Source organism: Brachycentrus maculatus, unplaced genomic scaffold (assembly GCF_059751285.1).
Source record: "Brachycentrus maculatus isolate JH-2025_06_01 unplaced genomic scaffold, ASM5975128v1 h1tg000173l, whole genome shotgun sequence".
NCBI classification, from domain to species: Eukaryota; Metazoa; Arthropoda; class Insecta; order Trichoptera; family Brachycentridae; genus Brachycentrus; species Brachycentrus maculatus.
In genome coordinates this window covers 2,377,474-2,405,000 of record NW_028280926.1, presented here as the reverse complement: position 1 = coordinate 2,405,000, position 27,527 = coordinate 2,377,474, and the positions used below count along the sequence as shown (strand labels likewise).

General features: G+C 29.6%; 1 protein-coding gene and 1 long non-coding RNA gene across 2 annotated transcripts; one reads left to right on the top strand and one right to left on the bottom strand.

The window, feature by feature from the left end:
• Positions 1-4,340: 4,340 nt before the first annotated feature.
• On the top strand, positions 4,341-12,601 carry LOC148308216 (uncharacterized). The gene is made up of 3 exons (XR_015837706.1): positions 4,341-4,505; positions 9,945-10,166; positions 12,464-12,601. It is a non-coding gene; the product is annotated as an uncharacterized LOC148308216 (long non-coding RNA).
• LOC148308215 (facilitated trehalose transporter Tret1-like) lies at positions 5,283-27,294 on the bottom strand. Its single transcript, XM_088262132.1, has 7 exons — positions 27,082-27,294; positions 18,788-18,923; positions 15,699-15,927; positions 12,462-12,618; positions 9,764-10,156; positions 8,760-9,058; positions 5,283-8,112 (listed from the first exon to the last, which is right to left on the bottom strand). Exons 1-7 carry the CDS (start codon positions 27,139-27,141, stop codon positions 7,722-7,724), a joined length of 1,665 nt encoding a protein of 554 aa, XP_088118258.1. The 5' UTR covers positions 27,142-27,294; the 3' UTR covers positions 5,283-7,721.
• Positions 27,295-27,527: the final 233 nt, after the last annotated feature.

The window sequence follows — 27,527 nt, the reverse complement described above, 5'->3', positions numbered from 1 at the left end:
TTAAATAACGCTTAATATTATTTTGCTTTTAAATCATATAATACATGCCTCTTAAAAAAAACATTTATTTTCAAACTCATTCAAACTTTTTTTTGCTCGTCATAATTTTACTTTTCTGCATCCTACCTACCCTCTATATTTTTTAATTTTTTTTGTTTAAATAATTTTTCCTTGAATTGTAATTTTATTTTATAACTATTTATAGTGTTTACTTTTGTTTCATGAATAGTAAAAAAAAATAAGTACACGCGTATCTTGCGTTTGGCGTATCGGTTGGCTAAGTGTATATCTGTCAAATATAAATAATAAATAAAAATAAAAACAAAGAAATGAAGTTCATGTTTAAATTTTAATTTTGTGTATACATATAATTTGTTAAATAAAAAGTATTTTTTTAGTAACAAAAATAATTAAGTATAGGCTTACTTTGATATGTGTGTTTCGTCCAATATAAATCAACGTATTGAAATGAAATGGAATCTCATATAAAACATATGCAAATCATCTAATTGGCATTTTCTATGTATCAGTTACTTAGCTGATGTACGTACATTATTTACAAAATAAAAATATGTTATTTGAATTGAAACTTACTGACGATTCAATACATTTCATTAAAAAAAACAGTTAAATTTTAATCACGCACTCCGAACTTCAAAATACAAGCAAAATAAAGAAATGTGTCTAGGTACCGTAAAGGCCAAAATAATAGATTTGGGGTCCTTACACTAGACGAAAAAATTAGATTACTTATTCGGGATAAGGTGGGGAGGCAAAACTGTCGTGGAATTTCCATAACAAGGCCGTATTTTATTTCTCCAGACCTCCATTCAGGGTTCAAGGGCAGAAAGGGATCCGAAGATTGTGACGCTCAATAACATTGTGGAATTCCATCGGTGAGATGATTTCGTGGAAAGATGTTTACCGAATTCTTCCGGTCGTTTCGGATATAGGAAATAAAAATAATCTTGATATTAGATACAATAAAAAATAATAAAATAATTTTCTACGATGGCCCTTATGATAACAAGAATTTATTGACATGTTTGGTTGACACTTTTTTAGAAAAATAAGTAAAAAATAAAGGATGATGTTAAAAAACTCATATTTTATTTTATTTATGAATTTTGACATTTTTTGATGATTGGCTTACTAAACAGGGCAACAAGGCCTTCATTTACTATATTAATAATAATAATAAAAAATGTGCATATAGGGTTACTGATAGTACAATCTACACCTGGCTAACGCCTCTGATGTCACGAAAAATCTACCTTCACAAGGTTTCTCCCTCGGGCCATTCATCTTTATTTATCTTGGTCATCCTGACAAGCTTGCTCCGCAGGAATACCGCATCCGATGTACGATTGTTTTTTCTACATTTAATCATTCCTAATTCTCAATTAACCCCTTTGTATGTTATTTATTTTTCGGTTCAAAGTCGTAAAATTTTTCCATTTTTTTCTCTTGTATAACTGAAGATTGATAGTGAGATGTATGATGGTAGTTACGTATATAAAAAAAATTGTTTTAAATATCGAATTATTTAAGGCTAATTTATTCCATTGTCACAACCAATTGTTGCAAGTGGAAATGTTTATTTAAAAAAACGTTACTATGTTACTAATTACTTATAGTATATTATTTCCCTCGTGAAATCAAACACGCTGACTGTTGTTTATTCTATGGAAGTGGATAGTAAAAGTTATAAAAATGATTAGTTGTATGGTGATAAATATATATTTTTTTTTTTGTTAAAAAATATATTTAATAAAGAACATGCTGTGTTACAATAAACATAGGACAAAAATAGCTTCCGTTTGAAAATAAGTTACGAAGAAAAAAATATTACTACCACGATAATGTCAAATAAATAAAAATTAATGCTTTGTCACATCATTCATTGATTTGGTATTAACTTTGTGGGATAATACGATGATTTAAATTTCTTTTCCTTTTAGACTATCACTCATGTAGTACACGTTTGCTAACTTTTTTATTTTTCATCTTTTTTATTTATTATTTATACAATATGTTTTCTGATAAAGACAAGTATTTGTAGTTTATACTGACACTTTACATCTAATTTTACTTCTAATGTTATCTATTGTATTCTTGCCAGTGCCCTTTGCTATGACCTAAAATGTAATGTATAGGTACCCACACACACGCCACGCCTTTGTGGGATCTTTTTTTGCATTTATATTTTTTTGTACTTTTATTTTTATTACGTTTTGAAATGCAAAACAATTTTTTAAAAAAAAATATATATATATATTAAAAAAATAAAAAATAAAATCATATAAGACTACATTTGAGAGTTTATTAATGTAAACACGACTAGTTTAGAGAAATGTGTATCAATTATTGTAATTCGCATTAAATTATATTTCAAAAACATTGTTACACACGTACTAGTACATTTATACAAACAATATACATGAATATTTTACTTCAGCTTGGTTGTAATCTTAATTAAATTCAAATGATTTCATGTATTTATGTAAAGAGATTATTATTCCAATCCATCTTCTCAATCTGACTATTGTTGGGATGTCGAAATTAGGATGAATACATTTTCTATCGAACCCTTGTTTTTGTTTATGACAGATATTTCAATAACGCCTACCTTCTTGTACTGTACAGGGTATTTAATAAGTTTAAGTACCTTTATCAAAATATTGCACAAAAATATAAACTTTACGGTATTGTTCGTGAACACTAAGAACGGGGCTACTTCAACTTTGATGTGATACTTGAGCCCAGTACAAAAAAAATCTGTATTTGGTCTACAATGAACGTATCGAAATGATTCATTGTTTCCCTTATTGTCACACTAACAGGTGACACTTATTGTCACGATACTTCGATCGATACCACGATCTAATTTTTTTGTACTGGGCTCAAGTAACACATCAATGTTCAAGGATACACGTTCTATGGTACATAAAAATACTAATAACTTGCAAAATACTTACATTACTGTTAGTATATTTATAATAAAAGTTGTCAGGTCAAGAGTTGGAATAATTGGCGGATGTGTACAAGGATGATCGTGGAAGAGGCGAATCTTATTTGTAAATACAGATTGGTTTAGCATTCCATTATCTCTGCCCACCCTTGCGGAAAAGCGACGTGATGGTTAAATAGTTGTGTGCATTTAAGAAATAATACTTCAAATTATTAATTCAACAACAAAATTTTAGCAAAAAATAGTTTTTTTGTATTTGACATTTACGTTTATTCGAAGCACAAAAGGAATTTAAAAAATTATGAAAATCCAATTATTTTTTAAGTTACTGCATATATCTACGAGACCGCCATTAAGAAGAACGCAAATTGTATTTCTATGGTTAATTATGGTATGTACCATAAATTCTTCACTCGCGAATAAAATAATTCACCTGTTTGTATAAAAATAAAATAAATAAAAAATATATAAAATTGCATTATACAAAAAAATGGAAATGTATTACAATTAAAAAATATGATTTTCATTTTAAAAGTTGTTTTTATGAAGGATCGCAATTTATTATTTTCATGGGTATTTAAATACCGTAAACTTTTTACTCGCGATTGAAATACAATATTTAAATAACACAATATTACAGTAACCAAAAAAAATATTTTTAAAAACGTGTTACAAATAATTTAAAAAAAAACATTTTTATATTTATATAATCTTTTTACGAATGTCGAAAGTAAAGATAGATTAATAGACCCTAAGGGTTACATAAGCTGTAATATTATTTCATTAACATTTGAAGCACTAACTTTGTGATTTTCCATTTTATAATTAAAGTGTAATTTTATTTTAAAATGGAATATATAAAATGGAGTTTATCGCAAAATATAAAATATGATAAACTACGGTACGATAAGGGAAATGGTACCGGAAAGTGTGATGTTTTAGTGTTAATTTTGAATATAAATATTCACGTTATTACGTATTATAATAATTATGGGTGCTCAGCATCATTATTAGATGGATTTACCATGGATTCACCATTTTAATGGGAGTATCAGGAATCGAATCTAAGACGTTACGTTTGGGTAGTCGAACGTCCTGGCATGCACAGTAAAGTAATACTTATAAATATCAATCTACATACTAAGCTGACATCTGTTGGCATTTCCACGCACCTCAATATGTATATCAATATTTGTTTGATAAAATAAAATGAAATGTTGGTTCGGATCTAGGATAATTTTATTCTTGTATCTTTGTACGTGCATAAACAAAATATTATTATGTAAATACGCGGAATTTTCCCAGATATTTATGAATTATTCATCGCAACCATATTTGTTTGTGTCATATCAACGTATATTCTCTGGGCTAGAATTAAAGTAAAAAGAAAAGTCGTTAACTTCATAGTCTTCTTCTAACCCTTATCCGCACTTAATGGTGGATAGAGCACTGCATCATTTTGACGCAGTGTTATCTTGATAGTTACTTTTATGAAGCAAGGTGATCACTCCTGCGCTTCAGCAACCAATCCACGGTAATAATAAATAAACATTATAGTGTAAAATCACTAATATTTATTTTCACCCCCCTCCCCTTGGATTCTAACCCGGGACCTCCAGCACGGTACCTAAACACGCTTACCATTACACCACAGAAGCGGACATACTACATAGTTGTTAATTTTGATTAATATGTTACTTCGATCTGACATCCGAAGCGTAAACCTCATAAAATATGTATATATATATATATATATATATATATATATATATATATATATATATATATATATATATGTGTGTATATATATATATATATAGATATGTATACATATATAAATATGTTTATAAATATATATATATTTATATATATATATATATATATATATATATATATATATATATATATATATATATATATATATATATATATATATATATATATATATATATATATATATATATATATATATATATATATATATATATATATATATATATATATATATATATATATATATATATATATATATATATATATATATATATATATATATATATATATGTGTGTGTGTGTGTGTATAAATATTGTATCCAATATTTGAAAAGCCCTCTACACCACTGTACTGGATAAATGAGGTAAGGTTTTTTTTAATTTAATTATGAATCCGGTATGGTCTGATATCTTTTTCTTTACTACTTTCCTGCTTTTGGCCGATCCATGAGCCATTTAGTTTTAATGATTTGAAACATATAAAATATTTAACACACAAAATAAAATTCATGTTTTATGGGTTTATAATAAAATTTATTTAAAAAAATCATAAATCTGTCTAGTTCTTGTTTTGCATTTAAATTTATCCTTACATATACTTATTTGTTTATTTATTTTGCCAACACGAGCTCTGGTTGTAGCTCGGATTTAGTCGATTGCTTTGAAAAAAATTTAAAAATCACAGAAAATGCGAGTTAATACTTATAGAAATAATACATTTTAGAAAGTAATACATAATATTTAACAAAAATGTGTTATTAGTAACTTAAATTTAATTTAAAGTTTTGATTGGTAAGTTTTTGACGGTATGTATCGAAACACGACATTTTCATTTTCATAGTAAAATATATATTTAGTACTGAAATACTTGCGAAAAAATACTGAAATCTTAGATATATTATACTGAAATTTAGAAAAATAATATATATACTGAAATTTAGAAAAATAATGAAATTTTAGACAAAAAAAAATATAAACAATTACTCCAAAAAAATAGACATTTTTTATTATACTTTTTGTTATTTTAAGACAAATATGGTAGAACCAATTTTTTACAAATTATTTTAAAGAATTTTTAGTTAGAACTTTTCAAGGTTTCAATCTTTGTTTCACTTTTATAGTTGTTAACTCTTGTTAATTTATATTTTTACCTAAGACTTGGTAATTACGGGGGTAATTTTCTTGGCATTTACGGGACTAACGGCCTGTCATTGGGTGATTTTAATGTAAGTTATAAGCTCTATTAATTACTATCTCAAAAAAACTTCATCTGCTTTTAGATAACAATAGAAGTTTAAACCACCATTTGTAAATAAAAGATTTGAACACACTGAGAAATTCCGTTGATTTTTTCTGACTAAAAATGTTGTTTTTATCGAAATAGTTATATAAGAATAGGAACAACCGAATTAATTATACCAGTTGCGTAACGCAATTCATAAAGCTTATTGGTTAAAAATGTGTGTCATAGTTTAAAATTGACCAGACCGTACTTAATACGTTTGGATAGTAAACAAGCTATACATTCAAATTAGTCCAAATCCAAAATAATATTCACCATTCGGATTTCATAGACTTATCGTATGCTTCACATCTACAAAACTGCAAAGATTATTTTAAATTATTTTTTTTAACAAAAATGGATATGTCGGGTTTTGATACGGGCCAAAAATACTGGAACAATATTTCAATGCTCCTTCAACAAATATGTTGTACTTTTTTAGTTTTTATTTTATTTTACATGATATATTTGATCATATTCAAAACATGGGTACAAAAACACACACAAATACATAGAATAAGGTCTTTTCACATTTTTTTCATATATTTCTTAACCTAGCGAAAAATGGAATGATGTCTGTATGTAAGTTTTTTTCTTCATTTAATGATAAATGAATTTTCTTAATATCGTTGTCTTACAGGAGAATGTTCAGGAGGGCCATTTAAGTCACTTTTGCTTGGCAAGAAAATAAACATCAATGCAGTTAGTCATTTTTAACATGTCAATATATATTATACTTTTAAGTTTAAAATTCTTTGGGATTTTTTTTCAGGGCTATATTAAGCTAGTAAAATATCAAATAGTTAATGATCACGTTTTTGTTAAAAAAAATGGACTTGGTCACTTTCCCCTCTATGACTACGACATGTTTTATCGTGTTTATTTAAATACACTTATACAATACATAGTACGTATCTGTTAAAGTGATGCAAAAGATCGCCTGCAGAGGCCTCTGCCAAAGATGTAAATACCTCACATCATCTCTTAGTTTTCCATCCTCCATTGTATCATAATATGTTTTTTAAGTCATTTTCATTAAATTAAAATAAAATACTATAAAATATATATTTACAATAATAATGAAAGTATACTTGATTTTGATTAATATGGATAAACACTGAAATAATCCTGCTTGTGAAAAAATATCAGGCAAGGATGAGCGTAAAATTTCGCACGTTCGTAATTGACATTTTATAGAGAATTTTGACCTTTGACCCAGAAGGAAATAAAATAACGGAATGACTCGCAACACGTTTGTGTCGTCACTACAAAGTTAACCAATGGCGAAATTTAAAATTATCTCATTTTTAAAACAGAAAAAATTCATAGTAGTAGTACTAGAGTAGTAAAAATTCTAGAATAGAGGTCTTGGGTTCGATTCCCAGTGTGGAAAATAAACAAAAGGGATTTTTTCACTCTAATATTTATTCATCACTCCCTGGACTGGTACCTGAAGCAGAGGGCTGATCGCCTTTACTTTTGTGTCAACGATCAAGATATCACTGCGTTTATATGATGCAGTGCCCTATGCACCATCGGGTGCGGATGAGGGTTTGAAGAAGAACTTGAAGTTGAAATTCGCTTTACATATTCAATACATTTAAAACGCAATCAATGATTATTGAAAAGACCCCATTGCTTAATAATTTCAATAGGTTAATAAATAAAATCTCGTAATTAAATAATGTGGAATTTCTACAGTTTACTGTTTTCTGTATATGCAGCTTTCTTTAACCCTTCCGCTTCCTTTTCAATGATCGATATATTATTATTATTAGTGCTGTCATGTTTGTGCACCGCTGTGTCAACGCATCTGTCCTTGAAAATTTTCTGACTGATGCAATCGTTAGCGAAAATTGGTATCTTCTTTCCCGAGAAGTCTCTCTCTATCTCCTCGAAAGGTTTTCCTTCGGTCTCTGGCATCAAGAAGTACATTGTTATCACGCCAAATATGCTGAAGCCGCAGAAGAGCCACATGACTCCGAATATACCAAGAGCTGTCTCCACATCGAAGTATAGCTTGGAGACTATTGAGTTCATGATGTAGCAGAATGCAGCAGCCACTCCGCAAGCTGCTCCTCTCCCCCTGGAACAATATTATCAACCGATTCATAAATAAAGAATTAGATTACGGTTATATGTTTGAAGCTATTCACATTGGCTTCAAAAGTAATTTTGAAAGCTTCCAACGCATTCCTGGATCTGACACAAAAGTTCTGGCTTTGTGATAGACCACTCTTGCAAAATAATTATTTATGAACTTTATAACTTTTGTAACCGTATTAAATTTTTAAAAATTAAAATAACTGTATATGTAAAGTAGCAAATATGTCAATAAAACTATATTCCGATTTTACAGGGATGCATTCTGCATCATTTCCGAATACCATATGTGAAGATAAATCTAATTTTGAAAGAGATGCATCGAAACACGTGTCATGATAGGTTTTTAAAAAAAGGTATTTACTAAGTGAAAATTAAATTAAAATGAATAGATTTCAATGTTCCTGTAACTGCCAATCTAAATAAATACATGTTCGGAAAACTATCACCGAGTTTCTAGAAGTGACCTAGTGTTGGCGGTGAAAGGGTTTAGTAGCTAGTTAGTTCAGTTAGTTATTTAGATCCGAATTCCAACTCGACGGTGGATGGTACATAAACGCATTCATAACCCCAACTAGTGCAGCAGACAGACTTTAAAGTCATTAATCGTATCTTAGCATCATATCTTACCTCAGTGGAAAGATTTCAGACAGCATCATCCACGGCATGATTCCAATCCCAGCGCTGACAGTCAGATTGAGGATAATGAACAAGGTGATAGGAAGCCAGGAGCTAGTTCCTGGGGTGATCTTCTCAGGAGAGTAAGAGCTGACGTCATGGGGAAGGACAGTATACGCGTACATTCCCAGTAAGAAGGTGCATATAACCGATGCAACGAGGGACATCAGGTTCAAAAAACGTTTACCGAGTTTCTTCACGAAGACCATCATGGCGATCGTCCCAATAATGCCAATCAATCCAGTAACGACCTTCAAAAAATAAGCGGATCAGAATTTAAAAAATGGTGAAAATATAAATACAAGTATTTATTATACAACACAGTTTGTATTGTTAATTAGAGAACTGTCAATAGACATTAGATTATCTGAATACAAGAGCCACCAACCAGTCATTGATCCGACGAAATGATTTGAATGACATTTTGAAATTAACATTTTTGTTATTTTTATTTTATGCTGAAACTATTGTGATTTGTAAAGAATAAAACATCAGAGAAGATCAGGCATTTGAAATAAAAGGGAAATTATAAACGAAATGGGGAAAGAAACAATCATCGGTGATCCCTGAAAACAATATACACTCCAATCCTGCCAAAATAAGTATCCTTTTATAAATATAAAAATACTATAATTTCGTGATAAATGAACAATATGAAATTGAAATTATTTTGATGGAAATAATTCAAATCGGAATTGGGAAATACTAAACAAATCTAAAGAAGGCGACAACCTGGAATTAAACACATGTATTTAAAAGGACGGAGGACAGGAGGTTGAATCCTAACAAGATTAGTCGACCAAATCCATAACATGGCTGTATGTCATATAAACGTTCGACCCATACAATTTCCATGATAAGGTTATGAAAACAATGACAAAAAAGACCACTAGATATCATCAACTTTGGTGGTATAGAAATTTAATTAAAAAACACATAAAATATAGTTTACCCACCGTTGCAAAATGTCCGCTGACTCCCATACCAAAGCTGTTGTAAATATTAACCATATTTGGCCTTATAGCTGTGATACCAGTCGTCTGCTGTATGAAGAACATCAAGAGAGCCAGGCCCAGCGGTCTCATGATCTCTTTCCTGGTCAAGTCCATAACTTTGTATTTACTTTTCTCCCGCCAGCTGAGGTTCTTGTGCGGACAGTCTCTAGAAGTTGGCAGCTCGGACGGCTTGCTGCAGTGAGCGCATTGGGCACTTATTTTCTGGTAAACTGTAAGGTCTTCGAACTCCTTCTGGACCTCTGACGTGTGCGTCCATCCTCTCACCCAACAGAGGGCTTTTAGTGCATCGTCCTTTCTTCCTTTTGTCAGGAGCCATACTGGTGATTCAGGAATCTGAAAATATGTAAGATAATTTAATATATAATGCGCATGACTTCATTTAAGATTGTGATGTACGAGTAACATACTATAACCAATTCCATATATCAAATCTTTTATTCTGACTGAAATTTTCTCAAGATGAAAATTATATCCCAATGGATATAAGTATAACTCATTGTTCACTTCGTATAATCCCACTTAAAACTTACACAAAGCGAAAGACGAATGATAGGGAGAGTGATATATTACCTACCATACCATAAAGTTAATAATGCTTTTAACAAACAAAATAAAATACAATTTTTTTCATCTTCATTAGTTCCAAAATATACCTACATGGTGTATAAGGTACCACATCAGATCAAAGAGATGCTAACTCGATCGTTAATTATATGGAAGCAAATATACTAGTTTTGAGCTCCAGGTACTTGGATATAAGAGTGAAATATATTTTATGATACATAGTGAGAATAGTAGTAAGAAAAATGCCAATTAAATAAAATAATAATAATAATGGAGTGACCAAAAAACAAAGAAATTTAATTAAATTTATAAAAAAAAAACTAGTGTAAGACCACATTCACAAACTGTTTTATCACCTGTTGATGAGAACATTTACAGTTCTCGAAACTAGTCGTGTTTATACGAATGATCTCAAAAGTGGTCTTATACAAGTGCTTTATTTTTATATTTAAATCATCATATTATTCCACATAGTTAATGTCAAATCAATTTTAAAAATTTAATAAAAATAACGGTATATACTTATAAATACAACATTCCTATCACTCGTTTGAAACATTTTGATAAAAATTAGTTTTTTTCTTAATTTAATACACATTTCCGTGTCAATTTTGTTGGCTTCTAAAAAATACGAGAAAATTACTTTTGGTTTACTCAAAGTGCTTTTTTAGAATGATTTTTATTTTTTTGGTTATCTTTTCCGCCTTTTTTGCATATATTACCTAGAAACGAGAGCTGGATTTTGATAAGATCAGTGATTTATGCAAAAAAAAAATATCCGCTTAATTTTACAAGTAGTAAATATGTACATATTTAACTCTTGAGTCCTTGAAGAAGACTAAATTATTTTGAATTCACAAAACCTTGATTTTCACATAAATTTTACAGTTGTCAAAGTAGGCATAAAACATATTTGGCTGCGTTTTTTATTTACATATACAAGAAAAATATAACTATGGATCTATGTTCTTTGATATTCACATAAAACCTTTTAATTTATATACACAAAAGTCAATAAATTCAGGCGTTATTAAGGACTCGGTTTATTTAAATTGCAAATTGAATCGAGTTTGTTGAATCATACTTTTTATATGTGTCGTATTTAAAAGCTTAAATAAATTGAAGGAAAAATATTCACGAATACGACAGATAAAGCACAACTTTTCTATAAATATAACGAGGTAAATCGCTTTATTAGAAATTGCAATATTAAATAAAAAATATAAAAAATTGTCCGACTCCGTAGTGTAATGGTCAACACGCTCGGCTACCGTTCTGGAAGTCCCGGGTTCGATTCCCAAGGCGGGTAAAATAAATATAAGTGATTTTTTCACTGTAATATTTATTCAATATTACCCTGGACTGGTTCCTGAAGCGAAGGGCTAATCACCTTTCCTTCATGTGTAAACGATCAAGATAACACTGCGCTTATATGACGCAGTGCCCTATGCACCATTAAGGTGCGGATAAGGGTTTTATTATTATTATTAATATTAAATAAATATTATAGTGTAAAATCACTAATATTTGTTTTCACCCCCCCGTGGGAATCGAATCCGGTACATCCAGCACGGTAGCCAAACACACTAACCATTACACCTCGGAGGCGGATCATACATAGTTTTAAAATATGTTTTGTAATTGCATCATTGATCTTTGGAGAGTAAGGATAGGAGCGCTAATTATTAAAAGAGAAGAACAAAACCACGACACTTTCCTTGATGCGGAATACGCGCTAGGCGCGTATGGCTGATGAGTGAGTCAAATGGCTTAAAAATATCATTGCTTAGTTGAAAGTATACCCTAACAGTCATGATATAATAATTAATGTCTGTGTGATGAATAAATAAAAGAAAAATAATTGAATTTCATGTATGAATGTATATTTTGTAAGTGTAGACTCATGTTTATAGTCGCTTGTCTTAAAGCGCGTATAAATATGAGGCGCACGCGAATACTAGACACAAAGAAAACAGTGTACAAAAGAAAGTTCATATTTTAAATATAGTTTTATCGTCAGCATCTCGTGACTTTCGCGAGATTTCGAACGTGTTAATAAGTTGTTAATACTTACAGAAATGGCGACTACTAAGGTGGCTAGAGGGAATACTAAGCATGTGATGGCTGCCTCTCTCCACGGCATCAGTGTTCCCAGCAGATAGGCCAGAAATATACCAAAAACTGCGAAAACTTCTGCGTAAGCGGTCATAAAACCGCGCACTGAAGAATGGCTGAAAAGAAAAATATTAATGAAATAAATAATAATAAAAATTATACCATAACCTTTTTTTAATCTCTGAATGTTTTTTAATAATAATTATAACATGAATATGGAATTGTTTAATTGGCTTTTTTTTAACGTAACTATTTTTGCTAACGTAATTAAATGTTTATTATTCTAATGTAACTTTTATTTATTATTTCATTTTTTTTATATGTAAAGCTGTACAATTCCCGAACAAATAAAAAATATAAAAAAATGTATTTAAATGAATTTGTGTCTAATTCTTTGTTTACAAATGAATAAAGATTTACACATACTCAAAAGATTGAGAATAAAAAAACTGGTCAAATTATTAGTTAAATAAAATAAAAATCTCATTTTCAGGCATCTCCTAGTATGTAAAATAATTCACGAAGACTCTTATACACATTTCATGCAGGTAGTACCGAAAAATCAGATGTCAAACAAAGAATAAATAGAACTTTCGATATTTAAGTAGTGTGGTTGTAAATCATGGGTAAAATGGTGAATGTTACACTTGTATAAATTGATAACTTACTACTAGCCATGACAGGTCGTAAGCCATGTTACTTCGCATAATTCCATATTTTTTTCATCTTTGTTGAGATGTCAATATAATTATGAATTGTTCAGAGAATCATTTTTATTAGAAGGAGTGGAAAATATTTTAAATGCTATTTTGTCGAATGAAATCGACTTATTAACATACCAAACCGATCATATTTTGCCTTCAAAAGATTAATCAGTCTTTATTTGTAAATAAGGAGAAATAAATTATATTTTTTATGTTTTTCAGCGAATTTTATTTAATCGTGAATTAACTATGTATTAAAATATTTTAACGATGCCAACAAACTTGTTATTCAATTAATGTAGATTTCATAAAATACTCGCTTTAAATTTTTTAAATACATAACATTATTATGAATGTGACCAATTTTTGAACAATTTTTAGAGTTTGTTCCATTTAGGACATATTTTTAAAAATGTTTTTTATTTATACCTCAATGAAGGTTTCAGCTAAAAAACAACATTTTTAAACCTGAGATGTAGTCAAAGAAGTAAAACATGAAATACGTTTTTAATCGAAGCATAAATAAAAATTCTGAAATTTGAGCAGTGTGGTTGTCAATCATGGGAAGATTTGTGAATATTACACGTGTTTTTATGTGATGAAAAATATTTCAATTAATGTGTAAGTGAAATTAAAAAAAATTAGTAAGTTTTTCAGAAATGTTGAAAATGATATAAAAGGTTCAGAAGAGTTCCTCTTAACATGTTTACAACCGAAAAATCGCATTTTTTTTTTAAATAAATATTTGAACAAACAGAAATCACATAACTTTATTTTAAATATGAGAAAAGGACATATTAATTCAGCAGTCATTTTGTGGTAATACTATATCCATCCGTATAAAATTTACTACATATTTACTTGGAAAATATCGTAATTATTCAATTTTATTACCCATGGGACGTGTTTCTGTGCACTCAACATCATTATATACGGTGTATAATAATTATGTTGAGAACATCGAAACACGTGTCACAATGCGTTAACAATAAGCGACATTTACCAAGCAAATGTTAAATTTTAAAATGGGCAGAATTCTTAATCAATTCTTATTCAATACGCGAAAAAGTTAAGAGACCAGTAACTGAAAGTTTACCTTACCTTCTTAGGTACCTATTTCAAAACCATCAACTATGCAGTCAATCAACTGTCTAAGTACCAACGGCAAGAATTTCATTCATATACGGTATGTGAATATTTTAAAAGCTGTTACGCAACACTCGACATCTTGAGAGGTTGATATTATCAATTATAATCATTTCGGTCGGAACTGCTTGCAAAATGATTACATAGAGTCAAATCGTTAATGACTTGTAGTCATCCACAAATGCGATTAAAGAATTTTGTATGTCAGTGAAAGGAAAACACTGAACTCACCAATTGCATGGGTAGATACGTTCCAAACAATACCGTGTAAAAAAAGTATGCTAAAATAAAAGTAAATATGATACATACTTCTACTGACTAAAGAGGGGCAGGGTATAACTAATATTTTTATATAATTAATGTAGAAACTAATATTTTTTTTAATAAATACTTCAATTTTAAACCCTTATACGCACTGCAATGGTGCATAGGGCACTGCATTATATAAACACAGTGTTATATTAATCGTTAACACACGAAGGAAAGGTGATCAGCCCTCCACTTCAGGTACCAGTCCAGGGTAATATTGAAAAAATATTAGAGTGAAAAAATCATTTATATTTATTTGACCCCCCTGGGAATCGAACCCGGGACCTCCAGAACGGTAGCCGAGCGTGCTGACCATTACACTACAGAGGTGGACCATAAATACTACGCACGTCGGAACTTAGGGGTACGGGACACTGGGCACCTGAGGTGTCGTAAAACACAATATCAAAGACACCCAAAAACTATGAACTACTGCACTGCTACCAACATAAAGTAAGAGGAAATTACTGCAGCATTCTTCCTATGAGATGGTTTTCATATCACCAATTAAAATTTCAAGAAACAACAATTAGTGTTTAAAAGACAAGGAGAGAATGGTCTCGACCCTCAGCAATAAGAACAACGATGCAACATGACTCAGGTATACATATCGCTCACTCCTTTCTAGAACGTCAAAAATAAAAAATCGTCAATTGTCAGTTGTGCATGTTTTCGAAATACCCAGAAAATGTACTATATCCCAGCAAAAGAGGCATATTTTTAACTTAATAGTTACCTGTTACAGGGGAGAAAGCGTTGTTTTTGCATTTTGAATAAATGGTATTTTTTATAATTTTTTTAAAATTTACTATATATTTTTCAAATGGAGAAAAAACCTTCAGGTGTTACCTAAAAAAATCTGTTGCAAAGTAAAAAGTTCAATTAGTGGCTAGTTATTTATTTTTAAAACATTGTATAATATTTTTAAACTTTAAAAACGTTGTCCTGAAAAATCAAGTTTTTTTATTTATGACGTTCTTGAAAGGAGTGAGCGATATTTCAACTAGATATTTCAATTATTAAAGCAAATTTAGAACCTTATTTCTCCGATGTATGTCAGAATCGGCGCCTCCATGAAACCGGTCCCCAGTCCCAGGATAGCATTAGCGCAGAAGAGGGTGGTAACATCTTGCGCGAAGTAGATCATGATCCATGCGGCCATGTGCGGCAGGTTGGCCACCAGAAGAGACCGCTTTCTTCCCAGCTTCTCGCATATTGGTCCAGAGAGAACGCTGCCAACAGGCTGGAGGATGAAGTTGATGCTGCCTTGGAGGAACAACACATTTTATTACAGCGAAATTAAAAAAATAAAAAATTATAAAAAATATATTTGTTACATTTACTTGCTATCGGGTTCCAAAGTAAACATTGTACAAGTCCAAAATATTTGTAATGTTAGTAAATAACCACTCACAGAGATTTAAGGTAGTACAACTTATATTTCGCATTGTTAACTTTGTGGTATGGTAATATAACACTCTCCATATCATTCATCGACCACTTTGTGTAATACCACTTTAAAGAATATAACACAAAGTGAACGGTGAATTAAGGATTTTTTGTACAAAATTGCATAATAAAAATTAAAATTGACCTTGACTAATATATATATAAATATATATATATATATATATATATATATATATATATATATATATATATATATATATATATATATATATATATATATATATATATATATATATATATATATATATATATATATATATATATTTATATATATATATATATATATATATATATATATATATATATATTTACATATGTATATTTATATATATATATATACATATATATATATATATATATATATATATATATATACATATCGGTATATTAAAATCGGTAAAAGACCTTCTAGTTTACAGTTAGGTGAGCGTTATCAGCAACATGAATTATCGGTCTTGATACAGAACGTAGTTGTGATAATGACCCTTTCATTAAAGAAGTCTGTTCGCAGAGAAAACATACATACGTGATTTTTCCGTAAACAACATTCGTACACGTACCTATACGTATTTGCAACTTATGAAAAAATATAATTTATTTATGTACTAATTTTTAAATCAAACACCGTTTTTTTGGTCTACTAAGTTGTATTTTACTAACAAAAACACATAAAAAATAATATTGTGTCAATTGTTTCGCCTAGTTATGGCATTTTCAAACGAATGTCATAACTAGTGCCATTGAATTTTTAAACGAATGCCATAACTAGGCGAAACAATTGTCAAAATACAATTTTTTATGTGTTTTCGTTAATAAAATACAACTTAGTAGACTCAAAAAATCTGTGTTTGATTTAAAAATGAATACATAAATGAAAATGGGGTTCTACAAATTAAACGCCAAATGAATAAATAAAAAATGTCTAACAATTGATATTTTGTTCTATTTCAAAGTTTGTTACATTTTTCAAGGGTCATTCTATATTGTTAAAATAATGAGCTAATAATTTATTTTCTTGATTATGAGAGAACGTGACTATTTTTTACGATATGTAACTATTGTTTCAATATCGTTTTTACCATTCACATAACGATAATTGTTTGAAAATAAATAATGACGTACCTATGTTATGTATGTACGTATACATATAATAACAAACTTTTCTTAAGAGATTTTTGTTCGATTCTTAGATCGGTCTTTAGTTGCTTATAAACATAAAAGCGGCTTTGTCACATTACATAATAGGTTTGACAAAATCATCCATCTTGCAATTTATTATTTTTGAATAGAGATTTGAATAAATAATTAATTAATCTACAACTGCGACTTTAAAAATACCGATGTTGCCTTTGCTTGTTGATTAAACCTACATTGAGTTCAATAAACTCAAATACGTAATACATACGTAAATAAACTAAAAATCTAAAACGTTTATTTGATTCAGAGAGAGTAATTTAGTATTATCAGTTTAATTGTAGCCATGACTCAAACAAATATAAATTGTTTCACTAAAATTTCCTAATAAATTAATTAGGTTTTGCCTTTACGTGTTAATTTAACCTGTATTGAGGTCAATAAAACCAAAATGTAAAACGTAAATATTGTATTAAATACAAATCAATAAAGATTGTAATTAATACCCTTACATTAATTTTTATTGATTAGGCATGCACTTTGTGGTAAAATCTATCCATTTTTAATTTAAGTTTTACCTAGTAAATACTACTGTTTCTTATCCATTGTGATACGTGTTTCTAAGCATTCTGCATCATTTCATACGGTGTGTGAAAATGATGCGGAATACATCGAAATATGTGTCATAATAGATTTTAAAATCAAGTGGTATTAATTAAACAAAACTAAATTTTAAATATACATTCATTTTGTTTACGTCATGCTTACACTAGGGTTGGAAACAATACAATTTTTTTTTTGAGCGGAGAAAATATTAAAAGTAGATTTAAATTGAATGATTAACGGTCTTGATTTATTCTTTTTTATGTAAACCGATAATGTAATAATTTTTTTTCAATAATATTAAGTACATCTACTGGGTAAATATAAACAAAGCATATTTACTTATACAATAAAATAACAACTACTTTTATAGTTTTTTCCACATAAATTTTATTTGACTAGTGACTGGGTTTCGTCGTAACCGTTTCATTTCGGTCAAATAAAGTTTATGTGTTAAAAACTATTATATATAGTTATTTTTTAATATACTAAATGCAGTTCCCCCAAGGAATGGTAGTACAAAATTTAAATCATATTTACTGTTGAAAAACTTTAATACTTTAACTTATTAACCCATTGAATATAAAATTAATAAATGATTAGAAAAATTAAGATATTTTTAAATATTTATGTTCACATCAAACCTTTTTTTTAAATACGTTGTTATTTTAATATTTTATTTTATAAAATGCAGTTCCAACAAAAAATATCAGTTGAGAACTTAAATCATATTGATAAACAAAACTTTAGTACTTTTAGCACATTGAAAGTGGAATTTAAAAAAATATATTTATATTTCCATACATCAAATCCTATTTTAAATACGTTATTATATTGCTCAAATTTGAAATAATGAGAATCTCTTTTGAATAAAGACAAAGTTACACCAACAAATAGTAGAGCATACGTGTAGACCTACCAAACCAAGACGCTTGCTCCTTGGTGAAAGACATGGGTCCTTCAGCTCCAAGAAGAGCTGGAATCAAAATGGTGGAGAAGCTGATGGCCATTCCAAGGTCCAGGAGCGTGAGATTCTGCGCAGATGCTGCAACAATCTGGAATAATAGATTTATAAACTTTGATATCTCTGCATAGATAAAGAAGAAAATAGAAGTATTAGTATAGCAGCAGCAGACACCTCGGTGGTTGGAGCGCTACGTACAGCGTAGTCAAGAAAAAACTGGAGAAGAGTCATTGTTTCCACAAGGGTCACAGCCCTCAGTAATGAGGAATAAAAAGTTGAAGAGAAGTATTTGCAAGGGCTTATAAGTACATAGTGTTAGCTCGCTAATCCGAAAGCTCTGTAATCCGAAACGCGATGTAATCCGAACAAGTTCGCGGGTCTTATCAAGCAGCTGATGCCAGTTTCAAAACTTCCACCTTTCAACATTGCCATCAACTGGGCTGAAAAAGTCGTCCAGAGCTCTGAGGAAATGATGGTTTTGAGGTGAATTCGTGATTTAGTCCTTGAACACCAGTTAGGTTTGTTGATTCAAAAGAAAATATAGGATTTTTTCAAGCCAAAATAAAAGAAATGTATGAATGAGGACCATTTTATCCAACCAAAATTTCCTTTTTTTCTCATTTTCAACAACACTCTGTAATTCGAATTTCCCATTGTACTTATAAACGCATGTTTATATATATATATATATATATATATATATATATATATATATATATATATATATATATATATATATATATATATATATATATATATTTATATATATATATAGATATATATATATATATATATATATATATATATATATATATATATATATATATATATATATATATATATATATATATATATATATATATATATATATATATATATATATATATATATATATATATATATATATATATATATATATATATATATATATATATATATATATATATATATATATATATATATATATATATATATATATATATATTTGATCGTTATAAAATTATGTAATTAGGATGAAGGTGTAGTAAGAAAACTACAAGATAACAAATCCAAGATATTTGCAAATAATTCAATATTTATTGATGCAAATTGTTTGCAATTCAAATAGCTATTTTGAATATGTCAACCGATGTAATCCAGTCAGTGATATATGTATTATATATAATCCATTTCATTCCGTACTTGCCACTCAATATGGGGTTTACAGTTTTCAAATTTGCATACTTCCATATGAAGTGACTTGCATGTTTAATCCGATTATACGCAAAAGGTATGTTTGCAAATTTATACATGCAATTATCCCGCGCGTATCGTTGTTAATCTTTTGTTAATGAGAGTTGGAATGGTCCAGTGGCAGTCTGTGGTCCAATGTTGGCTCCACTTACCAAAACTCGATTAGAGTCTTAACCCCAAACTGCTTAGACTTACCAGAAAATGAATACTAATGAAGGTGTAATAATAGATTTATGTTTTGTACTGGCATTTCTTGGTGGAACTGCATTTTATATAATGAAATAACAACCATGTGATTTTTTCCACATTTATTTTATTTGACCAGCAACCTGGTTTCGTCGTAACCGAAATCACCAGTCTGATGATGTTGGTTACGACGAACCCCGGTTGGTGGTCAAAGAAAATTCATGTGGAAAGAAAATTGTTGTTATTTTATTATATAAGGTGTTATATTGTAAATGAAAACACATATTTTTTATAACTTGAGTAAAAAAAAGTTCTTTCATTCACGCGTTTCCTAGTATGTAAAATAATCCTGTTAAGATTTTGCATATATCTAAATAAAAGAGTTTCTGCTTATTAAAAGCTTTCTCAAACCAACCATAGATGTCTCCAGGAAAATTACATATAAAACATCATGAGATTAATGATATATCGCTCACTTTTTTCAACAACGTCATATCTCAAAAATTGACAATTTTCAGTTGTGCATGTTTTCGGAATGCCCAGAAAATGTACTATATCCTAGCAAAAGCGGCATATTTTAAACTTAATATTTACCCGCTACAGGGCAAAAAGTGTTGTTTTCGCATTTTGAAGAAAAGGTATTGTTTAATTATTTTTTTTAAATATACTAAATATTTTTCAAATGAAGAAAAAACATTCAGGTTTTACCTAAAAAGATCTGTTGCACAGTAAAAAGTTCAATAAGTGGCTTGATATTTATTTTGTATACATTTTATTACATTCTTATACTTTTAAAACGATCTCCTCAAAAATCAAGTTTTTTGATGTATGACGTCGTTGAAAGGAGTAAATTTTTAGTAGTGTGGTTGTCAATCACAGGTTGAATGTTACGCGTGTATAAAGTGATTACCTGACCAGCCTATGACAGAGCATAAGCCCTATAAATATCTAGACCTCCATATTTTGCATTTTTGTTGAGATGTTAAAATGTTCATAATATATTACGTGTCCTGTTTTACAAAATTGTTGATGGATTTTTGGTAACGGATGCTTCCTGAAGAATTTTAATATTGCAACTAATGCCCATACATATTTCTTAACAAACATTCCTTTTCGTTTTCTATAATAGATCTTTGTACGATAATGTCATACGACAATAAAGATGTTTCTTAATAATTACATATCTTCATAAATAAGTACATATTTCCGGCAAAACAACCATACGACATAATGACAATAATTTTCTAAGCGTTGGAAGGCAAATCATGTATCAGTGTTTTCCAAGGCTACGAGATTCATCCGTGAGTTCATATTTATTTTCAAATGGTCTAGGTATTCTATTGAATTTTTATAAATTTCATTTCCATATTTAATTTTTACCCACTAATTTTTTATTTAATATTTAACCCACATATAGCAGGCTTAGTAATAAATTCTCCAAATTCAGAAAAAAAAGCTTGACTTGGTATTGATAGCGTGTTGCCTCGATCTGTAAATTTAAACAAGAAAAATGGCCCACGTTTACGTGTTCTGAAGAAAAATATGATCAAATTTAAAAAACGGCAAAAATTAAAAATACTTGACTTAATTAAGACACATTTATTAATGGCTTCTAACGATCGATATTTTATTGATATGTTAACATAAGTTGTATGTATATATGTATTAAAATGGCAGTATCGAAATATCACATATGTATTGAAGGTGTCTTAACTGAGATAAGTGAGATAAGTACCTATCGGTTTAATAAGAAAGAAGATGAAATTCTAAGCAATCTAGGGATTACGACCGGATATTTGGCTGGCTTAAGTAGTCACTTTGTACACTTTTGTAACGTTCACCATTCTGCCCATTTTTAAACAGCCATATTCCATTATTTTTTAAAAATATACATGTGCCTACTCGGCTATCCAAACTTAAGACACAGTAAAGGACATTTTTTGTAGTACGTGTTTTTTTGCATTTTTGGACTAAGTAGAATCTACTTAGTCCAAAAAGATAAACTTATCATATATATTGATATCCGTAAGATGTCATTGAGGAGTAGAAGTAAGTATGTTATCCCTTATCCGTATTCAATGGCGCATAGGGCACTATTTATTACATCAATAAATAATGAAAAATATTGAGATCATGAAAATGTAAGTATTTACAGGGTTGTCATTCGCTGATTCTATTTATTATGTAACTAACTAACCATCACGCCGCTTAACCGCAGGGGTAGGCAGAGAGAATAGAACGCCACACCACTCTGTCTTTGCAAACATTCTTCGCGTCTTGCACTTTCATGCATCTCCTCGTACATACCCGCCGATTATTACAACTCCTTACCTGACCACTTTCAAGTATTTGGCATACCTGATCGTGCCACGTTTTTCTCGGTCTTCCTTTTGCTCCTTTTCCCAATTACATTCGCCTGATTAATTTGTTTTACCTCATAAATTATTACGTACATTGTATTAAATTCATAATTTTACCCATTATTTACAATCACACTAAAATTTCAACTGAAAACATCAGATATATTCTCCGAAAAAAAATACAAATGAAATTTAAAACTTTGGTTAAAATCGGTAAGTGCAGTTAGCCAAAACCCTTCACTGATCTCACATACAAGTATGTAAGATTCTTCTCTGAATTATTTCAGACGCCAGGAAAACCAGTTATTTTGTTCGCAATATTAAGATTGCCAAAATTTTTGTTCATTTTGCCTCGCTCAAAATATTGCACCTTGTAAAATGTTTACAATCTTTTTCAATGTATTAAATGTTTATATTTAATCTTTAATAATAGTAAATAAAATTAAATTAAAGATAAATTAACCGTGAACGGTGGCAATGAGTAACATTTTTTTAAAATTATGTCAAGGATTGCTTCTAAAATGAACGTAAATGCAGTCAAAGAAAAGTAGTTCTATCATTTAAGAGTAAATGCACAAATTTTAAAAAGTATTAATGAACATTAATTATATTTTAAAACGACAAATAATGAAGTTGGTGCTTCAAATATTGATTACAGAACATTAATTTATAATTATGGATATTACAATAATTTTTTATTCAAAATAACCATTTACTGTAATTGTGGTTTGATGCCTATTACCAGAATAAAGTCATATTATTTTTTAGCATCTCATCAAAGATGAAGAAGAAGAAGAACATGGAAGTCTGGGCATTTTACGGGGCTGACGACCGTCATAGGCTGGTTTAAGTGAACACTTTACACACGTGTAACATTCACCAATTCTACCCATTATTGACAACCACACTACTCAAATTCTTGGAAGTTCTATATATATATGAACCAATTTAGAAACCTTGTTCTTGAATCAAAAGAACTTCACTAGAGACATCTATTGGTGAGATGTAAAGAAGCTTTTTATTAAGCAGTAACTCTTATATTAGTATGTGAAGTCCGAATCCTGGATTACAATCACACACATGAGAAACGCCAGAAAATACCATTTTCATTTTTATTATTTAAGCTTATAATTTAACCAGACAATTTATTTACAACATTTTGAGTGTGTCCAAATACTTGTTCACAAAATCTGGATTATCTCCAATTACAGGAGTTATTTTCATATTATTTTTGACATCTCATCAAAAGTGGTTTGATGCCTATTACCAGAATAAAGTCTGTTAGCATAAATACTAATTTATTAAGCAATCACTTTTATGTAAGTATACAGTATTTTATTTTTCATTTTCATTCATTTTCATATTCATAATTTCAAATCTATAATAATGTATCCTCACTGGGTTTTCCTGTGTCAAGGGCACATTTTTTTATTATTCGATTAGTAATTTTTCATGAGTCATGCATTAATTATAGATGACAAGACTGAATAATACGATCTTTTTTAAATCTACTCATCTCTGATATCCAATAATAAACAGCTATTTCATATATAGATTCGTTATTAAATGACTTTATGGACAGAAAAAGCAGACAGTACAGTTTTTTCGCGTAATATTCAAAGTTCCTTTAACGAAACGTGGTGTGTGTTCACCAAACGTGATAAAGATTGTATTTCTGTGTTTTATTTATTGAGTTTCTATGTATGTTTTTATTAGGTATTACTTAGGTATTATTACCGTTGTTAATTATGGATAGTGACATAATTTAATAACTCACTTAAAAAATTTAAAAAAAAACTTATACGCCGCTTCCGCGCAGCTTGTGGCAGAGAGATAGAACGCCTCACCAATCTGCCTTTGCAAACAATCTTCGACTCTTCTACATTCATGCATCTCCTCATACATACATACCTGCCAATTATTCGGACTCCTGACCTGACTACTTAAAAAAATTGAAATTCTTGATTATGCATATGTAAATGTTACTGGTACTAATATGGAAATTAGTTTTAGCTTTATTAATGGTTAAGTGGCAATTTAAAGGACAACATTGGTTAAATTTTTTGCTGTTAAAAACATTATTGACATGAGCCGTTTATTCTCTGAGCGATTAACATCCGCTCTCGTAGAGAAGATTCAATTCAATGGCAATGTAATGATATTATTACGGTGACATTGAATGTCTGAATAGCAGGTCAGTTACAAACTAAACTTGTCGGCATTGTTCAATAACAAAACTCGAATGGCCACTAAAAAACATGAATTTCAACTTATTTTTGAAATATTTTGTATATTCAAAGCATTATAACTCTGTGGTATGGTAATATAACACTCTCCTTATCATGCATCGTTTCTTTTGTGTAAAACAACTTTAAAAAACAATACTTAATTTAAATATTATTTTTGACATCTCATCAAAGATGAAGAAGAATATGGAAGTCTGGGCATTTACGGGGCTGACGACCGTCATAGGCTGGTTTAAGTGATCACTTTACACACGTGTAACATTCACCAATTCTACCCAATATTGACAACCATAATACTCAAATTCTTGAGAGTTCTATATATTTGAACCAATTTAGAAACCTTGTTCTTTAATTACTAGAACTTCACTAGAGACATCTATTGATGAGATGTCAAAAATAATATGAAAATAACTCCTGTAATTGGAGATAATCCAGATTTTGTGAACAAGTATTTGGACACACTCAAAATGTTGTAATTTTATTTAAACATTTGACCTGATGGAATGATTATGAATGATACACGAAATAGTATTTTTTAAAGTGGTATTACACAAAGTGAACGATGTTGAACGTTAAGAGTGTTGAATTTTTGAAAAATTAAATTCTTTATTTTAGATATTGAAATTGAGTCTGACATTTTGAAAATGATGACGCTTTTTTTAGATGGGATTTGCATTTATGATTTACCTTACGTATTATGTACAAGGCTTAGAGATCATTAAGAGATACAACGAAATACAGAATTCAATCAACGCCCACCCGCCGGATAGGTAACACGTCTTTTCACGCCATACATTGGATATTTAGTTTGTTTTTTAGAATATATATAGATTTTTTTTATATATGTTTTTTTCTTTTCCTTCTTGTCTTTCAAAACCATATAATTTTTTCGAAGAACAGCTTATTTTCTCAATGCAAAAACGGTGTTTTAAGAAAAAAATTAATTACGTAAAATGTTCCTGGATTTAGAAAAAATTAAGTTACGACTTAACGAATACTGGGCCTTAAGTGGATATTTGTTAATTCTCACTAAAAAATGATTTATTTTCAAAACAGCTCAAATGTACATTTGCGCTTTACAAATGTACACAACAACTGGGACAATATTCTGAAAAAATAATAAATAAATAAAAATGAATAACATTTTGATTGCATTATTACCGATCATAATATTATAAGAATAATGCGAACCAATTTCAAAACATTTGTAACAAAACAGCTCGGCTGTCCAAATTTAAAACACAGTAAGAGACATTTTTTTGTAGTAGGTTTTTTTTGCATTTATAGACTAAGTAGACTCTACTTAGTCCAAAAATGCAAAAAAAACTACTACAAAAAAAATGTCCCTAACTGTGTTTTGAATTTGGACAGCCGAGCTGTATTTACCAAAAATACCATATAAACACATTTACTGAGATTCTTCAACACGTACATCATACATTGCTTAAAAGATCAGGCAAAAAGTTATTTAAAAAAATGTATTTTACAGATATGAACATCATCCAGGCTTCTACTGTTTCTTCTTATCAACTACTAATGACTCTTGTTTCTACCCGATGGTGCATAAGACACTGCATAAAATTGATGAAATTATAATAAGATGTTTTTTTTTAATTTGTTGAATCATACTCTACATAATAGAATAATATATAAGTATATAAAAGTAAACTAACTAACTATCACGCCGCTTCACTACACGGGTAGATAGAGTGAAAAGAACGCCACACCAATCTTTCTGCAGACAACCTTCACCTCATCCATATTCATACATTTTGTCATACATTCACGCCGATTATTCCAACTCCTGAAATGACCACTTTCAAGTATTTTACGCCGCTTCTTCACAGGGGTGGGCAGATAGAATACAACGCCACTCCAATCTGTCTTTGTAAAAAAAACGCCTCTTCCACATTCATACATTTCCTCATATATACCCGCCTATTAATTCGACTCCTGACCTGGCCACTTTTAAGTATTTATAATACTTTATCTTGCCGTGTTTTCTTGGGTCTTCCTCTGCTTCCGTTGCCAACCACATTCGCCTCATAAGTTTGTTAAACTACCCCTTCTTCACTCACATATATGTATATATACACATATGTTCATATGCCATGTAAAAGTAAACGAGAATGATAAAAAGCAATTTTTAAAAATTTAATCTGTGATTGTAAGAAGTATCTCTGTCAAAAAATTCAATTTTAAAAAATAAAATCTAAATTCAAACCTGTGACAGTATCCACCGTAACGGCCGTTTCGTTTTCCCTCCATTCTCTGATACCGACATTTTTTCCTGTCAAAAACTTCAAACATTCAGAAGAAAATCACAGTGAATTTTTTCGCTATTGGCACACAGGTGCACGCAACTTTAAATCCAACGGCGATGTGAGTTAAAGCATATTCTCCGACAGTGAGGTTTGTGTCACTCTTGTACGTCCGACATGGCGGACCACTGTATACAAACTGAAATGTGTTACTCAATATATGTATTATTACCTGTCATTGCAAAACTTTTCATAGCTGTGACCATAAACAACTAATGCATGAGACTCTTGACTATTTTTTTTTAAATAACTGCACTGCGAAATTATGAAGTTCTTTTCCAAAAGTGATCTAGAATTTCAGTAATTGATTCGGCAGTCATTTTGTGGTAAAATCTATCAATTTTCAATT